The following is an 18,496-nucleotide window of genomic DNA, read 5'->3' on the forward strand; positions in this document are numbered from 1 at the left end:
GCTCCGCGACGCTCCCGGTTGCTATCATGTGCAGGTCCTCTTCTCAGACCTGTGTGGCAAAGCACTGCACACGCATCATGCAAGCTACACATCGCTGCATGTTGATCAATGGTGGCCCACTCGGTGCATCACAGTGGGCTACTATTGTGCTAACAACAACCGCGGTGTCCGGCTTGTCGGCCGGCATGAGTGCTCGATTTGGGGTGGTTCTCTCCTCCTTGTGTGCCCCCGTTCTCGCGGGTGTCCTGCCGGGGAGCTTGTGGACGCGACAACAGCGGCGGCCGTAGCGTGTTTGAGCCTGTAGCGTTAGTTAGCTCATAGCTATTGTGTACCACTAGCGTTACGGCGGGCTCGAGCACCCTACGGCTGCCGCCGTTGTCGCGTCCATGGGCTCCCCGGCAGGGTACCCGTGGGGACGGGGGTGTACAGAGAGGAGAGAACCATTTTGTGTCGGGCGTGCATGCCGGCCAGCGAGCCGGACGTCGGGATATGTTGTTAGCACAATAGCTACCAAGCTAAGCTATGTTAGCTTCTAACGGTGTATACACAATATGTACAACGACACAATGATTTACATTATTACAAATATGGTAACGTGGTTGTGGCTTTTACAAATAGTGGTAACATATATATAGATAGACAGTACTGCTACATCTCTATATTTATGACATACCATATTTGTATTGCTACAGTACTGCTCAGTACTGCTATGATGGAGACCAGAGAAAGACTTTCGTCTTGTTTACATCAGGGTCCCCCAATTTCAATTCATGGTAACATATTATATATATATAGATAGACAGTACTGCTACATCTCTATATTTATGACATACCATATTTGTATGTAACCTGAAACCTAATCTCTGACGGGGAGATGGGCGGAGCTATTTGGTGGGTGGCTGTCACTCAAAGCATTCTGCTAGTATGGGTGGAGCCAAGCCAATAATAGCCTGCTTTCATGAGGCTGAAAAATGCTGGTTTTGAGTACAAGATTAGAAATATAAAACAATGATTATTTTTGGAATAAAAATTACAGATGTGTTACATAGACTCACAGGAAGTGTGTAAAGTTGCCCAAATAGTGCTAGGAATAGCAGTGCATAACCCCTTTAAAGCTACAGTGCAGAACTTTTGTCTCCACCTACTGGCCGTGAGAGTAAGTAGTTATCCGTGTTTTACTTTATTCCTTCCTCTGAATGCTAAGTAATTTTTTTTTTTATCTGGCATCCAAAACCTTTCTTGGATTCTTCTTCGGTTTCTCAGCCATTTCCACTCTGGGCTCTCTGGCAAACCAATTATTGCTGGTTGACGTAAAACACATCATTACCGGTGCGCAGGCATGTCTAGACAGACACTACTCCGGTATACTGAGAAATACAGAGTGAGTCCCCTGGTGGCGATCATCAGTATTGGGTAAACACGTTTGGCAAGAGCTGAAATGTAATGGACATTAATTAATAATGTAAAAGTTCCACACTGCAGCTTTAAACAAGGTTATACCATATCAACATCACACGATCATAACCTAGTTGCTATTGTGGAAGACGAAAATACCTAAGGCTGGCTCCAAGATAAATTATAGAAGGTCTTATAAGGGGTTTAATCAGGCACAATTTGTGGAGGAGGTAAATCATTTTATATATAATGTTTGCCATGAAGAAAACCCAGAAAAAGCACTGGGAGTATTTATGGGGGATTGCCGATCAGCATGCTCCAATGAGAAAATTCAGCCCGGTCAAATTGTGCACATTGGTTGAATAATGAGATGAGAAGTTTAACACATTGCCCGCCGGGGGTATTGCCCATCTCATGCCTCTCTCTGCCAGCGCTGTAAGCCTATGGAGATGTTTACCTTCTTTGCAGGGCTATAACTTTTTAAATTTTATTGCTATATTGACACATTACTATGGCCCATTCAACATCGATTATCTATCGTTCAGGATGTGGGAACGTTATACTTTTTCATTCATACATTGTTGTGTTAATACCTTCTAGAATATAAGTATGTTTTTAATCTTTTCTGCTGTAATTCCAAAAACGCTAGTTATAGACCCATTATATTATATAGACGCATTATATAGATTATCGATTGCCGTTTCCCCCCCATACACGCTACACCAAAAAACTCAAATGTATATGATCGGTATACATTATGCATCATCATGCGCGGAGGAAGGGGGGGGGGGTCGTTTATAATTCCCCGATCATCAGTAACTGCTTTATGTAGGTTGGGTGGATATATTGATCAAACAAGGAAACGCACAATCGGGTTGAAAATAACGTTATATTCCTCTTACCGTGGGCCAATTGATTGAATTGAATTGAAAACCTTTATTTATCCCCGAGGCGAGATTAAGATGTCCTTTACAGCATAAACAGTGTAACAGCAATTTAAAAACGGCAATTAAAAAACAGTTTATACATAACATACATAACATACACTTATTAGTATGTGTTAAAAACAAGATGGACATGTACACAGGGATAAAAATGGCTAAAATAGGACTAAAAAGAGCTAAAAAAGTGGTGAAAAAGAAACAAGTCCAATCATGAATGTGTTGTTAAATAATTAAATGAATTTGTTACAGTCCACAACCCAGCTCCTCCAGTCCACAGCAGTTGGCCCGTCCGCGTACGACGTTATTGAGATCATATTTAATTTTTTCGCCATGGTATTCATAATTCCGCCAACCAGCCTCTGCTGAGACAGTGGGACTCTGCACAACCGTGCAATGCTTCAATACCGCCGCCTGGTGGATGATCGGGCGACTTACAACCGGAAATGGATCTGGTGATCTCGGTGCATCTGGGAAATCCGTCCGGCAGTAACATATTGTTGCGGGACTCTAGACACACATCCGTGTATATGGATCGCTGCCATAACTCAATAAACGATATGATTTGGGCGTTTATTGCGCCATACAAACCGGAAATGGATCTAGTCGATCGACGTCAAATAAGTGGGATCTTTTTCCTCCAGTCTCATCGGCGAACGGTAAGAGGACAGTAACGTTACTTTCAGCTTGATTGTTTATTCTTTTCAATGCAAACCGCTCTGATCAATATATCACCCATACTACATAAAGCATTTACTGACGATCACGGAATTATAAATGACCCCCCCCCCCCTTTCATCCGCACATGATGAGTCATAACGTTTAGGATCGTATTCAGTTGGATTTTTTAATATAGCGTGTATCACGAATAAACTGCAATCGATAATCTATATTATGCGTTTAGGCCTATAACTAGCGTTCTAGGAATTACTGCAGAAAACGATAAAAACATACTTATATTCTAGACGGTATTTTCATATGAATGAAAAAGTATAACGTTCCTGATTCCTGAACGATAGATAATCGATGTTGAATGGGCCATAGTAATGTCAATTTAGCAATACAATTAAAAAAGTTATAGCCCTGCAAAGAAGGTGAACATCTCCATAGGCTTAGACTGGTGGCAGTGATCATACTGTACATTGATGGATAGAAGCGTGGCAGTCAATGTGTTAAGCAGAACAGAACAGAGACTGGACATTGGTTTCCAATAAAAAATCTCTGTTCCCCCGCCCCCCTCCATTATTTTCAATGTTTAGTTTAGTTTATTTATTTAGCACATTATATAAAAAAAAAAGAAAAAAAAACAGTGCTAGGAGGGAACGAAGCCCAATGGGCTTGTACAAAGTTCCACTCCCATCTCATTGTTCATAAACAATATGAACGAAGTACATGTAAGCATGGTCTACAAAATAAACTACAACACCGAATCAGAGACATAAGGCAGACACTATAGCGAAAACATGGAAAATTGACACCAGTCTGTAACGAGAACAATATTTTTTTTTCTTTTCTTGTATTGTATTTGTCTTGTCCTGATCTCATCCCGCTAATCCCTTCTATGTGCAGTAAGCGTACAGTACTATCATCAGTCCACATGAGGGCACTCTCTCCACATCTTTCTTCTCATCTTCCTCTACACTGAGGCTTTCTTCGGTCTGTTGGATAGAGCTGCATGATACTAACATGCATCACTCCTCTCTCACCTCCTCTTATCACCTCACTTTATGCTTCCAGAATGTAACGCAACACAGCAGAATGTGTTCCTTTAGCTCTATTCTTACCTATAAATTGTGGTGCATGTTCTCCACACTCTATTCTTGTGCAGTTAGACCACCAAAAAGGTTGGTCACTAGTGTTAGGCCACGCAAGGTGTCCTAGCATGCTGGGTAAAAAAGAGCCATATGGGACATGATGCTACTTGGAAATCAGTCACATGACAGGATATGATGCTACTTGGAGTTCTACCAGTCACATACTGAAATCCTGATAGCTGCTCTCACATTGGTTGAGCTTCAGTCATGCAAATTTGCACATCAGAGTTGAATAGATGAGAACTCTGACAAAGCAAACAAACTGAAATACATTCACAACCAGAAGCAAACTTATTTCCATTGAGAAGCAATTTGTGCTGATATTGGTGGGCCTTAAGGCTCTGCAAACATAAAACAGTTGAGGTGGCAAGTACATGACAACACGCCATTAAAGTGGGCTAGTTTTGATTGGCTGTTCTGTCTTTACAGGAGGCTAGCTTTAATGGGCTGTTCTGTCTCTGCAGGAGGCCAGGTGGTCAACCTAATGAACCAGCGGCTCCAGACTGGTTTCACCGAGACGGAGGTGCTCCAGATCTTCTGCGACACTTGTGACGCTGTCTCGCGCCTGCACCAGGGCAAGACTCCCATCATCCACAGAGACCTGAAGGTGAGATGGCTGGACACTTCCAGGCTGCCTGCCGGGGCTCCTGTCACACTCTAGTCTCTAATATTAAAGAGTATTAATGTTAGTATATTATTAACATCTTAAAAACCCAACAGGTTTTCACTGGTCATGTGTTCGGCGTGCAGGGATAGATTCGAAATGACAAACCACCTATAAACTATAATTATTATTTTTTAAACTATAAAAAAGAAAATAAAACGTAGTAAATGGCGGTGTGTCGTTTGTGAATATTATCCAAAATGTTTCTCCAGGAACAGCAGAATATTGTTGAAACACTTGTGCTAATGGATTCTCATAAGTGATAATTCACTGCAACATTTCAGGAAATACCAAAGGTAGTGCAAGGCAGGCGACTGAGCAACCAGTGGACCAAGAGTAGTGCTTCTAGTCAGTGACTCATCATGCAGCTCCCACCCACCCAACCACCTCCAATGTACAGTCCCCCCCCCACCCAACCCCACCCCACCTACCCAACCGCCTCCAATGTACAGTTTCTACGTCAAATATATACTCTCTTTTCTGGACTCTTTTTGTATCACAAACAGTACTGTATTTGAAAATCTGGTATGTCATAAATGTATAGATGTAGCAGTACTGTATCTGTATGTCGCGTGTGAATTGAAAATGGGGGACCCTGATGTAAACAAGACGAAAGTCTTTCTCTGGTCTGCATCCCCTTAACAATTGTATGTATTGAGCTGTACTGTACTGTACCCATTCTGCAATCTGTTAATAAAGTTTTCAATCAATCAATTAATCAATGGTGTGATTATCTCCCATGCTGTGCTCACTACAGCTCAAAATGTTGACGGATGTCCGTCCTACGCATCATTCTATGTATATGGGGTCAATTTATTTTCAATTGAATCAACAAAAAATATTGATTCAAACTACGGTTGACTTATTAATGAGAGATCATTCTGTTTTGTTTCTGCGTTACTGTGTCCATAGTGACCTCATAGTGGAGTAGGACAGCTGATGTTGTACTGTAAGTGAACCGGTAATAAGAAGACGGCGGGGCAATGCCGTCATAGAATTGTTCCAATGTGGTTTCCCCTTCCAGTGTTACCACTGGGAGACTAAACACATTGAGAATGTTGGGAATGTCGGGGGGGCTATGACCTGTCCTCTTCTAATAACTAGAAGTCAACAGTCCCGTCCCTGCTGTGTCTCTGCAGGTGGAGAACATCCTTCTACATGACAAAGGCCACTATGTCCTGTGTGACTTCGGCAGTGCCACCAACAGGTTCCAGAGCCCACAGACCGAAGGAGTGGCCACGGTGGAGGAGGAGATCAAGAAGTTTGTATATATATATATTAGGGCTGTCAAAATGAATGCTTTAACTTTGGAGATTAATTAAAATTATTACATGGCGTTTTAACATTCGCCAAAATGCTTGATTGTGATTGGTCAATAGCGCTCTGTTGCCCCTAGCAGCGGTCAATTATTTCTCGATAATTCACCGCTGCTAGGGGCAACGCGCAATAATGACCGCTGCTAGGGGCAACAGAGTGCTATTGACCAATCACAATCAAGCATTTTGATCGCAGTCACGAAAGCTAAGCTTTACCATATGCTCAGCTGCACTACATCAGGTGCAATCAAGTCCACACACCTGCCGATGACAGAGGAGCAACAGAACAACTGCGTCTGCATTTGATCTCGTCTTGTCGATTGTGTAAAATGAATTACGTATATTGTTAGTAAGTTAGCCCTGTAATAAGCGGGATAATGTATAGCTATACTCGGTCATTGTCGCAAAATAATTGACCTTAACTGCGTTTAGAACACCTCGGCGCGGCGCCTCTGTGTTCCAGAACGCAGTCTCGGTCAATTATTTTGCGACAATGACCGAGTATAGCTATACATTATCCCTTACTTATTTAAAGCATTAAAAGAAATGTATCTAGATTAATCTATGGAGTGAAAAATCTTCAACGTTCTGAACTTTCAGCAGTATATTTGCTTGTTCGGATATAAGAAAGAGGTCTAGCTGAGGTTTTGTTGAACATTTGTATTTCACAGGAGAGAAACTATTCAAAGAAAGCTATTAAAATAGTCTTTGAATCTAAATATACTTTCTTTGTGTTGATTTTACATTAATTCCATGATTTTACTCAAGTAAATATCTGTTACAAGCTTCGGTCTTAAGTAGAAAAATGCTATTATTAATCTAGATTAATTACAGAAAATTGTGAGATTAATTAGTAAAATTGTTTTAATCTATTGACAGCACTAATATATATTTTAATGTATTTGTAGTTAACTCATTCACTGCCACACTGTTTCCGGGATATGGCTATGCACTGCCACGCATTAAACCAATGGAGTCGGTCACCTTGTTTGCAGGGCTATAACTATATTCTATATTATAGCTATGGATGCAATACTATGGCCCATTTGACATCGAGTATCTATCGTTCAAGATGTGAAAAAGAAAAGAAAATTCCATCCATACATTCCTGTCTTATACCGTGGTGAATATAAGTATGGTTTTAGAGCGGTTTAGGGTAATTCCTGGGAGGCTAGTAATAGCCCCCGAAGTGTATTATACTTATTCCATTGGCATTTCGTCCCTACACACGCTACAATAAAAAATTCAAATGCATATGATCGGAGGCGGCTGGGTGGCGTAGCGGAGATTGCGCTCGTCACCAATGCAAGAGACTCCGGTCTCGACTCCCAGAGTCAGCGTTGCCTGCGGCTTGGGCCAGTTGTCGTACTATCTCAATTGGCAGAGGTAGCGGGTGGAAAGTCGATGGGTGGGGATTGGATGTTGTGGACAGCGACTCCTACAGGTCGGTTGGGTGACACCTGTACAGCAGAGACAGGAAGTATCGGGGGCAGCGTGAGCCTCCCATGTGTTACTCCACGTTCAAGACAGGGGAGCGGAGAATTGAAGGGGAGAATTGGCTATACGGAAATTGGGATGGGAGAAAAATAGAAAAATAAGGAGAAAAAGTGGATCAAAAAAGAAAAATGCATATGATCGGTATTATGTTCCATCATGAATGCATGAAAGGGGGGGGGGGGGGGTCGTTTCTGATTAATTGATTGTCAATAACGGCATTCGTTAGTACAACAACATACGCTGATTTGGCCCACGACATAACCCACCACAGCATAATGATTCGGGGGTCCCGAAAATGTAATCCAATATAATCTACGCACAGCCCAATACACAGAGTTTCAAAGGATGTGCAATACCGGCCGCATCCTACCATGCGACGGTATTGGACTTTCGCGATCTCAGACTCATTCCCTATGATAACACCAGGCTCCCTGGATAGATAATGAATGGAATCGAGTATACTCGTTGTTGGTGTTCAACGATTGGCGGCCAATAACGAGTTTAATCGTTGTTGGCAGAGAAAGAGTTAATAATAATAATACTTAGTTTTATATAGCGCCTTTCATGAAACCCAAGGCCGCTTTAACAAGAGACAAACATGGTAGACAGACACACAACATTAAATATAGGAAGCTAGGGGTCAAAGGCTATGTTAAAGAGGTGAGTTTTGAGCAGTTCTTTTAACCTGTTAAGTTGTAGCCCTATTTTCAGAAATTTCGCCTAAAGGTACAAGTAAATGGAAGATTGCTCCACTTCTACAAGGTCAATTAGCATGTTCTTCTAGGGACCTGGGGGTATGTATTCCCAGGGTCAGAAATATTGTGTCTGTTACTAGGCTTGATACAATTGTGATGAAACAAAGGAGAATATAAATTATGATTTCTTTTTTGCATCTTTGCCGGTGAATGTCACTGAGCTCAATTCACCACCTTCTTGAGATCAAGTGTACAAATAATCTAAGCAAATGAAAAAGGGAAGATGATTAAACAGAAGGATTTGTTTATAGAGTAATAAATTATAATCCATTTTAATTCTAAATTCATATTTGAACTTGACCTTGACCTTATATGGCGAAATCATACATCAATGGATGGGGAAAACGCTCCTCTTTCCAATGGAAGTGTTAAATCTGGATTTAGTCATTTCCTCACGGTTTTATGATAAGAGATATTATTTAACATTTTTCTGATAAATTCATATTTTCTGTAAATCTTAAAAACATTGGTAAAAATGAAAATATACACTTTGACTGCTGTTTTGATAGGGTTAAGGTCTTTACTCTTGGCTACATTTGAAAAAGAAACACAACCTCTTAACATCCAAGGGCCCACATGTGGGACGATTCGCGACACGCCACTTTGCCGACCTCTAGCGGCTCAGGTTTGCATTTCTTTGAATACAATATATATATATATATAGAATTAAAGCCCTATGTGTTGTCTGTTGATTGCCGCTTCAGGCGACAAAATCCGTTCAGCGGTTCTCGAGTTACATGCCGATATGTGAGGCGTGCGCCAAAGTACATGGCAAAGTACACAACACGTACACGACTCCCGGGGCTCTAGCTCTGTCAATCATTTGGTGATCTCGAGAACTTTTGGACAGGGTTGAAGCCAATGAGTGTGCCTTTCCAATGATACCCCACGTGGGGATCTAATACAGTCTCTATTGATCGATTTATGATTTAAAAAAAAAGCAGGGTCCCCTCCCCTTATAAGGGGACCTTACAGCTTAACAGGTTAAACAGTCCCAGAGTAAAGGTACTATAGTATAGACAACATTACGCCACATTACAACACGCACCAGCATGTCATTTATTCAATCAGGTGCATTCCATGTGGGGAAATGGGAAGTATGGAGGGGTTACATGCCTGAAACATGTAAACAACAACATTAATTTTGGACCAGATTTTTTTTTATGATAAATTCATTAATCAATCATTTATTTTGGGGGGGAAAGCACCTTTCTAAAAGCTCTGTGATTACTCTACATACATATTTTGTTATTGTGCAGAGTTGTCAATAATTAGGTCTTTCTATTTTAGCACATGTAATGTAGTTGGTTACGTTAGCTTTACTTAGATTGATTGTCGGTCAGTAAAAGTTAATTAAATTCTCATTAGCACACAGGATGTTTCAGATCTCTTATGTTACTTGTTTATTGTGGCCTTATCGCAGGTACACTACACTGTCGTATCGCTCCCCTGAGATGGTGAACCTCTACAACAACAAGGTCATCACGACTAAAGCCGACATTTGGGTGAGTGGAGCTCACCAGCCTTTTGTTATTAATAATAATAAATTCAATTTGTATCACACTTTATATTTGTGCTGTGGATGTATTGTCCCCACGAAGAAGGTGCAGGTTTTCCCAAACCAGAAACCGTGGGTGGCCAATTCCATCCGAGTGCCCCTGAATGCTCGTACCGCTGCTTACAACTCGGGCAGAGCATCGGGAAGTATGGAAGAGTATAAGGTAGCAGCCTATATGCTACGCAAAGAGGTGCGGGCTGCTAAACGCCGATATGCGAACAAGATGGAGACACAGATGGCACAGAACGACGAGAGGCTTATGGCGGGGAGTACGGACGATAACTGATTATAAAGTCAGCCCCCCCTCAATAGTGAGTGCCGATGCCTCTCTAGCGGATTAACTCGACTACTTTTACGCACGGTTTGGGGCGAGCAGTGGCGACGTTAGCTCACCGGCTAGCGGCGTCACTGACGCACTGGCTGCAGCGGGGAGGGGGTTCATCCACGGGGGAGGGACACACACTCTCATTGACGGAACACAGCGTGAGATTAACGTTCATGGGTGTGAATACTCGGAAAGCAGCTGGCCCAGATGGGATAACAGGACGAATACTTAAGTCCTGTGCAAATCAGCTGGCCCCAGTATTTACATCCATATTCAATCTATCCCTGGCTGAGTCTGTGGTCCCTGCCTGCTTCAAAATGTCTACTATAATCCCTGTGCCAAAAAACTCCTCTCCAGCAGGCCTTAATGACTACAGACCGGTGGCACTCACCTCTGTGGTCATGAAATGCTTTGAGAGGCTGGTCAAGGATTACATCTGTGTCTCCCTCCCCAGTAACATGGACCCATTGCAGTTTGCATACAGGACAAACAGGTCCACTGACGATGCGGTCTCCCAAGTACAACACACTATCTCACCTTGACAGTCAGAAGGGGGGCTATGTGAGATTGCTGTTCATTGACTATAGTTCAGCTTTCAACACCATAGTCCCCACCAGACTGGTTGACAATCTGATCGATCTGGGTCTGAGCTCTGCCATTGAGCGCCTGGATCCTGGACTTTCTAAGTGACAGGCCCCAGGCGGTCAGGGTGGGGGGTCATACCTCCAGCAAAATCACCCTGAGTATCGGGTCCCCCCAGGGCTGCGTTCTGAGCCCCCTGCTGTATTCACTGTACACACATGACTGTGTGGCCAGGTTCAGCTCCAACTCCATAGTGACGTTTGCGGATGACACAGTGGTGGTGGGGCTGATCTCTAACAATGACGAGAAGGCCTATCGGGAGGAGGTTGATGAACTGGCACACTGGTGCCGGGATAACAGCCTACTCCTGAACATTGGTAAAACCAAAGAGCTGATCGTGGATTTTAGGAGAATACAGCAGGGGACAGGGTGAGCAGTTTCAAGTACCTGGGAGTCCACGTCACAGAGGACCTGACATGGTCTACACACATAGATTCTGTGGTGAAAAAGGCAAAACAGCGCCTCTTATCACCTGAGACCGCTAAGGAAGTTCAGAGTATCGGGGAAGATACTCCACTCCTTCTATTCCGGGGCTGTAGAGAGCATTCTGACTGGAAACATCACTGCCTGGTTTGGAAACAGCACGGCACAGGACAGGAAGGCACTCCAGAGAGTGGTGCGCTCAGCAGAGCGTACTACGGGTATTACACTACCACCCCTGCAGGACTTATATAACAGGAGGTGCAAATCCAGAGCCTGTAGAATTATGAAAGACCCCCACCACCCCAACAACAGCCTGTCCAAGCTGCTGTGGTCAGGCAAGCGCCTATGGTCACACGCTGCAAGAACAGAGAGACTCCGGCTCAGCTTCTTCCCCCAGGCCATCAGAACACTGAACTCTCAAGTACACATGAGCACACACACACACACACACACACACACACACACACACACACACACACACACACACACACACACACACACACACACACACACACACACACTCTCATGCGGCAACCGCTAAAACAATCACTTAAACAAAATGTCACTTTAAAAAATAGAAAGTCACTTTAAAGGAAGGAGGTACTAATAGTATAGTTTAGATACATTAAGAGCTAACATTTTATATTGTATAGTAGTGTATATAGGAACCAGGGCCCTCATTCATCAACGTTGCGTACGCACAGATATGTGCTTAACCCGTGCGTACTACCATTTCTAAGCAAAGTGTGGGATTTATCAATTTGAACGTGAACTTGACTTTGTGCGTATGTCTACGCACAGCCCAGAGCATGCGTAGCTGGCGCCCGTTGGTAGAATATATTATTACAACAAGGAAATAAGCTTCTGTGCATTAGTTTCAACACTGGCGTGTTCTGTATGAACCGTAATTCATTATAGTTCATTGTAAAATAGCAACAGTAGTGTAATTATGGTCAAAACCCTATAAATAGCATTTGGAATAATAGGTCTTTATCTCCGAATGAATGCAGCATGGTTTATATAGCGTTATCGGAATATACGGGGTGTACTGACTGACTGCGCTCCGCGTAGCTCAACTCGTTATTATTTTGCGCACAGACCGCAGAAACACAGGAACGTTTTGATTATATTTAAAAGGCTTTACGTTAAACGAAACAAGTGGAATTTCGAAGCTGTAAGCAGAATACAAGTCATATGAACACCCACAATAGTGTTCTTCCCCCTTCCTACTGTATAAGAAAGAATAAAAAACGCATTGCAATGAGAACAGGGTGTATGTGTATTACAAAACCCTTGCAATAATGTGTCTTAAATGAATGAAAAGCATACATGCTCTGGACACAGAGCATATATCGTGTGGGTGATATGACTTGTATTATGCTTACAGAATTCCACGTATTTAGTTTTACAATGTCAAAGCCTTTTAATATAAATCAAAACGTTCCCGTATTTCTGCAATCTATGCGCAAAATAATAAGGAGTTGAGGTAGATACACACTCAGAACGTATTACATGCTGGTATGCTGATAGAGTAAACTATTATATGAATATGAATATGATATGATATAAGGTATACACTGGTCCGTCACATACACTGGTATGCGCAAGTTACTGTTGCATAATGTAGGCTATGGCTGCTATTATATGTAATTCATATAGGCTACCTAATAGTATATGATTTTTAGAGGCATCTATTTTGTTGTCGGTATTAGGCTAAGTATTTTGAGCTGTCCAGGCAGAATTGCAGCAATGGTCTTAGGGAGCCGTTGATATCTGACATCACCGTGTACAAGTCAGCCTTTTATTTATCCCATAACACCGGTTGTGTCTTCTTGGTTCGACAGCGCCTCAGTGAACAATCTCCCGTGAAGTTCCGCTTGGGTCAGTCCATTATTTCACATCCCATGGGGGGTGTTTCATGACCATATATGGATAATCATGCACAAGCATTGACGGTAGAACAAAGAGGTATTTATCAACACGGAGGAGCGTAGGACCTGTGTACGCACAGTTGATAAATCCAGTTTTTTTTGTGCGTGCACACATTCTAAATTCTGTGCTTACGTATGAAAATAGAATACTTTCTAAGAAAAATTTATAAATGAGGGCCCAGGAACTTAGCATGTCTTTTTTTTTTTACCATGCATATCTTGTGTCTTACCTATTTTATTTTTCCATTCCTTTATTTTTTTCTATGCCTATTTTTATTATTGTATTTTGCACAATCAATGCGGGCATGACCACCTGCATTTCACTGTATGACCTTGTATGTATGTGACAAATAAACCTCTTGATTCTTGATGCACTGATGGGTGAGGAGGGAGAGCATGTATTCAAGCCTGAAGGAGACAGTGTAGGGAGGAATGGAGTGGGTGTGTTCATATTTCCGCACTCATCAGGATCCTATTGTGCTGTTCTTCTGCATTATGAGGAGAGCACTCCAACGTTTCTATCAATGAGAAAACCACTTTGTTGCATTAGACTAGTCATAGCAAGCCAGAAATAACCTGTTGCCAAAAAATATTCAAACAATTTTCAGGGAAAGAGAAGTTGGCTATAATCTGAGATGAGAGATAAACTTAAAAAAAAAACTCTGTCAGAACGCAATATGGCGCAATGCCACAGCTCATGGGTTATAGTTGTCATTAGAGTATCAGCTGTTATTTGATTACAATCACCTGTTTTTTGTAGACTAAATGAATACTATGAATTAGGGGTGTCACGATTAATCGACTAAATGGAATGAATCTATTAGAAAACAATTTTTACGTGACGTGCCCCTCGGCCTCTTGCCAATCGACGAGACCATTAGAGCCATCATGCACAAGTGGTGTCCGATCATCAGACACCACTCTGGACAGTATCGCCGGTCCAGGTATGTTTGTATTACGTTATTGACAAGCGCATACATAACCATAGCCTATATTTGTACATATCTGTCTAAACAATAAGACACAAGAGCTTGCGCTTATTTACTTTGTCATCCTTGGAACAGGAAAACCAAGATCCCCGGAGGGAGATGGTGATTCAGATCCACAGCCGGGCCCATCAGGGACTCAACCCCCCACCAGAGCACCCACCAATGCATCATGCGGCATGCCAGGTACAGTATACGGATCTTTCTTTTTTCTTCCCCCCATGTAAAGCGTACTAGAAAGGTGCTATACATCAGTTATTTTATTAGCAGTATAAGCTATATTTGTTAAATGTTAAATTTCCCCACTAGTCTACCCCAAAATGTATTTATAGCCTACATGGGCAATATTATATATTTTTCTAGCAGTCGATCCATGTGCATCTTTGCTACTTCAATAAACACTCAAACGTCTGCATTCATATTTTATTTTCAGCAAACTAATCGCCATCAATGGATTCTGTAGAACCAGCTCGGCCTCGCCATGCAGGTGTCGCTCAAAGGCCAGAAGTGTCTGCCATCCTGCAAAATCAGGAGAACATCATGGCAGAGTTACGCGACATCTCTCGCAGTTTACGCACGCTAAATGAAACGCTGAAGGAAGTGACTCATTGAAAAATAAATAAAAAATTATTTAACTGACTTGTGTTACATTCCTTATATATTTATATTTATATTATTCACCATTTCAAACGTTTATCTATCCAGTTTAGCTATAAAATGACTTGCCTCATAAGCGGGAGATTAACAGATCCAGAGCGACGGCACCTTCATCAGCATTCGGTGCGTCTTGTGCGTCTTCGGGCATTTCCTCCATGGGAGGCATGTCCACGGGCAGTGGCACGCCATGCTTCATGGCCACATTGTGCAGCGTACAGCAGGCCATTATCATGAGACACACCTTCTCTGGGGCATACAGCAGCGTACAGCATGCCATTACCATGAGACACACCTTCTCTGGGGCATACAGCAGCGTACAGCATGCCATTATCATGAGACACACCTTCTCTGGGGCATACAGCAGTTTCCCACCAGCGGCTTCAAGACACATAGTCCTTGGGCCGGACAAGATATCGGTACCGAAAAGGCGGCAAAACCTTACCTATTTTAAAGTGTTCATAGGGTCAATATAAGTTAATTAAAATATTTCCATAGGAGCAGCTTTTTATATTTTTTGACTGTTTGTTATTTTCCTCTATAGGCGGATTTTCATCAGTTCCAAAAAGAACACAGACAGCCAATAAAAAAATCACAACTAAACTTTGCCGCCTCACCGGTACCGACATGTCATATCTGGGCACTTGGCCCAAGGACTAACAGCCATCTGCCCTTTAGCGCTCCAAATGTGCGTTCTACCACGGAACGAGTATGTGCATGTATATAGTTATACAAGCGCTCCTGTCTTGTCTCGGGTGTCCAAGTGGGGTCATAAGCCATGGGGCGAGAGCATAACCCCGGTCACTTAAGGGCAATTATATTCATATTAGTTTCTAGAAAGGGTCAATTGGATGTTTTCCAAATGATATAACTTACCAATAAGCCACCCGTCTCCACCAGCTCCATGCGCAAGACGTATTCCCAATGCGCTGTTTTGCAGGATAAAGGAGTCGTGTGATCCCCCTGGCCAACGGGCCACGACATTGAGAATTTGACAGTTTGCATCTGATACCACCTGCACATTAATGGAGTGATACAGCTTACGGTTGAGATATGGATCTGGCGAGGGTGCTCTGATGCGTACGTGTGTGCAGTCTACCGCACCAATGACATTTGGAAATCCAGCGATGTCAAAAAAGGCATTCTTGATTTCCATCTGTTGGTTGGCATTAAATGGAAATGATATGTACTGTGGTAGTATGGATGCTATAATTGCTTTCAGCACTCTCGGAGGCGTGCGACTTAGAGTAGGTTGGGAAATGCCTGACCTGTGGCCAAAACTCCAAGAGCGCTCAGAACCTGTAGATGTGGAGGCACAGCATTTGACCGGTGTGTTCTGTGTTCAGAGTACAGCAACTTGCAATGGGCCTGGTCTACAAGATACACTACATGACCAAGGTACCCATGTACATGTCAAAATACTTCCCAAAGGTCAGTGAATACCACGATCACAACACCAGAGGGAGCTCCACAAATCATGTTAAACCCAGATTCGGCTCAAACAAGGGACTAAACACGTTTCGCAATTATGCCACATAAATGTGGAACGCCCTACCCAAAGCTGTAAAGGAATGTGAATCACTACCCACTTTCAAAAACACTCTCAAAGAACACCTACGGGAGACTGCAATTCGAAACTGGCCCCTATAAATGTCCTAACCCAGTTGTACAGTAAATGACCATGTATGGCTTTGTCAGTATTCCAATGTACAGTGTCCCCTACCCAACCCCCCCTCCCCCACCTCCAATGTACAGCCCCACCCACCCCACCTACCCAACCTCCTCCAATGTACAGTTTCTACGTCAAATGTATATACACTTTTTCTGGACACTTTTTGTATCACAAACGGTACTGTATTTGCAAATCTGGTATCTCATAGATGTAGCAGTACTGTGGGGCGGCTACGTGGCGCAGTGGGCAAGGCGCTCGCAACGAATGCTGGAGGATGCCTCCTGTTCGAGCCCCGCTCTCCACATTGCTTTCAGTTTAGCTGGTCGTCCACAGTAATACACATTGGCCGTATTACGGGGAGGGAAACTGAAGGGTGGGGATTGGGCGTTGTGGACAGCGACTCCTACAGGTCGGTTGGTGCGCCTGCGCAGTAGAATCAAGAAGCGACGGGGGCGGGGCCCCTCCAAAGCCCAGACCCCCGACGCTGAAAGATCGAGCCGCGCAGGTGAAAAGATGCGACTGCTGTTACCTCGAGTATCGGAGGGGACTCGTGCTATGTATGACTTAGTCCACATTGCAGCCGGTTTGTGTGAGGCAAGAAACAACGTTCAAAGACAGGGGAGGGTTGAATTGGACGATATGAAAATTGGGATGGGAGAAAAATTGAAAATGGGAGAAAAAGTGGATAAAAAAAAGATGTAGCAGTACTGTCTATCTGTATGTCGTGTGTGTCATATGTTATGATGAATTGAAAATGGGGGACCCTGATGTAAACAAGACTAAAGTCTTTCTCTCGTCTGCATCCCCTTAACAATTGTATGTATTGAGCTGTACTGTACTGTACCCATTCTGCAATCTGTTAATAAACTTTTCAATCAATCAATCAATGCATATATCCAAAAGGACCGCTCTTGGCAATCTTAAACGGCTAAGCAGCCACTCATCTGGCTCGGCAAATAGATCTAAACGATCTCTATATATGCACTCTATGCGTACGGCCTGGGCAGCCAGCGCATCTAATTGTTCTAACAGCACTATATAATCCATTTCAGAAGCAGAACGCACGCAATAAGTTCCGGGGTTTTAAAGTCGTATTTGGGGGCAATTAACCAATGGTAGGCTTTTTTTTAAGATGAATTTCTTATTTCGGTAAGAGTGCTCTCGACCACTCTTATTAGTTCTTGCCTGAGAAAAAAGCAACAATAAGAAAACTTTGCTGAATCCCAGGTAAGAACAAAGTAAGAGGAAATGCTAGTTAAGAACGAAATCTGTTTTTATATCGCTTCATGCATGAGGCCCATTGTCCTTTCACGCACAAGACTTCAAAATTAAGTCCCGATATTATAAACTTTTCTTGTAGCAGAGTTTTTGAGAGTGAATCAGCAGGAGGGGGAGCGCTCATCTGTGCTCTGATTTAGAGGGAGAAAGAGGGAGAGAGATGTGAAAGAGAGCGTGTCTAGTGCACATGTTTTGTATTGTGTTTGATCACTTACATTTGCTATTAGGCTGGTAACTGAGTAACACAGCTGGGTCCAACACTATTATAAATGTGGTCAACAAGCACACAGTCCCAAACTATTTGGATATTTCAACGTTGCTATTTCGGAAGGCATAAAAAACAACAACAACCACCACCACATTGCAAAAGTGCATTTGTTTTTTATGAATGGGCCTTAATCTCTGGTTCTAAATCTAAGACCGGAAATGTCTACTCTACTCTTCATTGTATTCACGTTGAATCTATCTGTATAACCATTTATTTATCCAACATCACTACCTCTCCTACCTGGCCAGAGGCTGAATCTATCTAACCATTTATTTGTAACACCTCCTGTATCCATATCTTGAAAGGGTGGGGGGGTGTTTGTTGGATTTCCAATTCATGAGAATTAGGCCATGTCCAGACGAAACCGATTTTGGTCA

General features: G+C 42.7%; 1 protein-coding gene across 1 annotated transcript in view; it reads left to right on the top strand.

The window, feature by feature from the left end:
• The window catches only part of LOC311237120 (AP2-associated protein kinase 1-like), a gene marked incomplete at its 3' end in the record, with an annotated part of 173,044 nt that overhangs the window by 21,452 nt on the left and 133,096 nt on the right, over positions 1-18,496 (top strand). The window contains exons 4-6 of the mRNA XM_084324926.1: positions 4,615-4,757; positions 5,954-6,075; positions 9,806-9,887. Of these exons, the coding sequence (XP_084181052.1) occupies positions 4,615-4,757; positions 5,954-6,075; positions 9,806-9,887 (347 nt within the window). The remainder of the gene's footprint in view (positions 1-4,614; positions 4,758-5,953; positions 6,076-9,805; positions 9,888-18,496) is intronic.

This window comes from Notolepis coatsorum (assembly GCF_963971535.1).
Source record: "Notolepis coatsorum genome assembly, chromosome: 11".
In the NCBI taxonomy this organism is placed as follows: Eukaryota; Metazoa; Chordata; class Actinopteri; order Aulopiformes; family Paralepididae; genus Notolepis; species Notolepis coatsorum.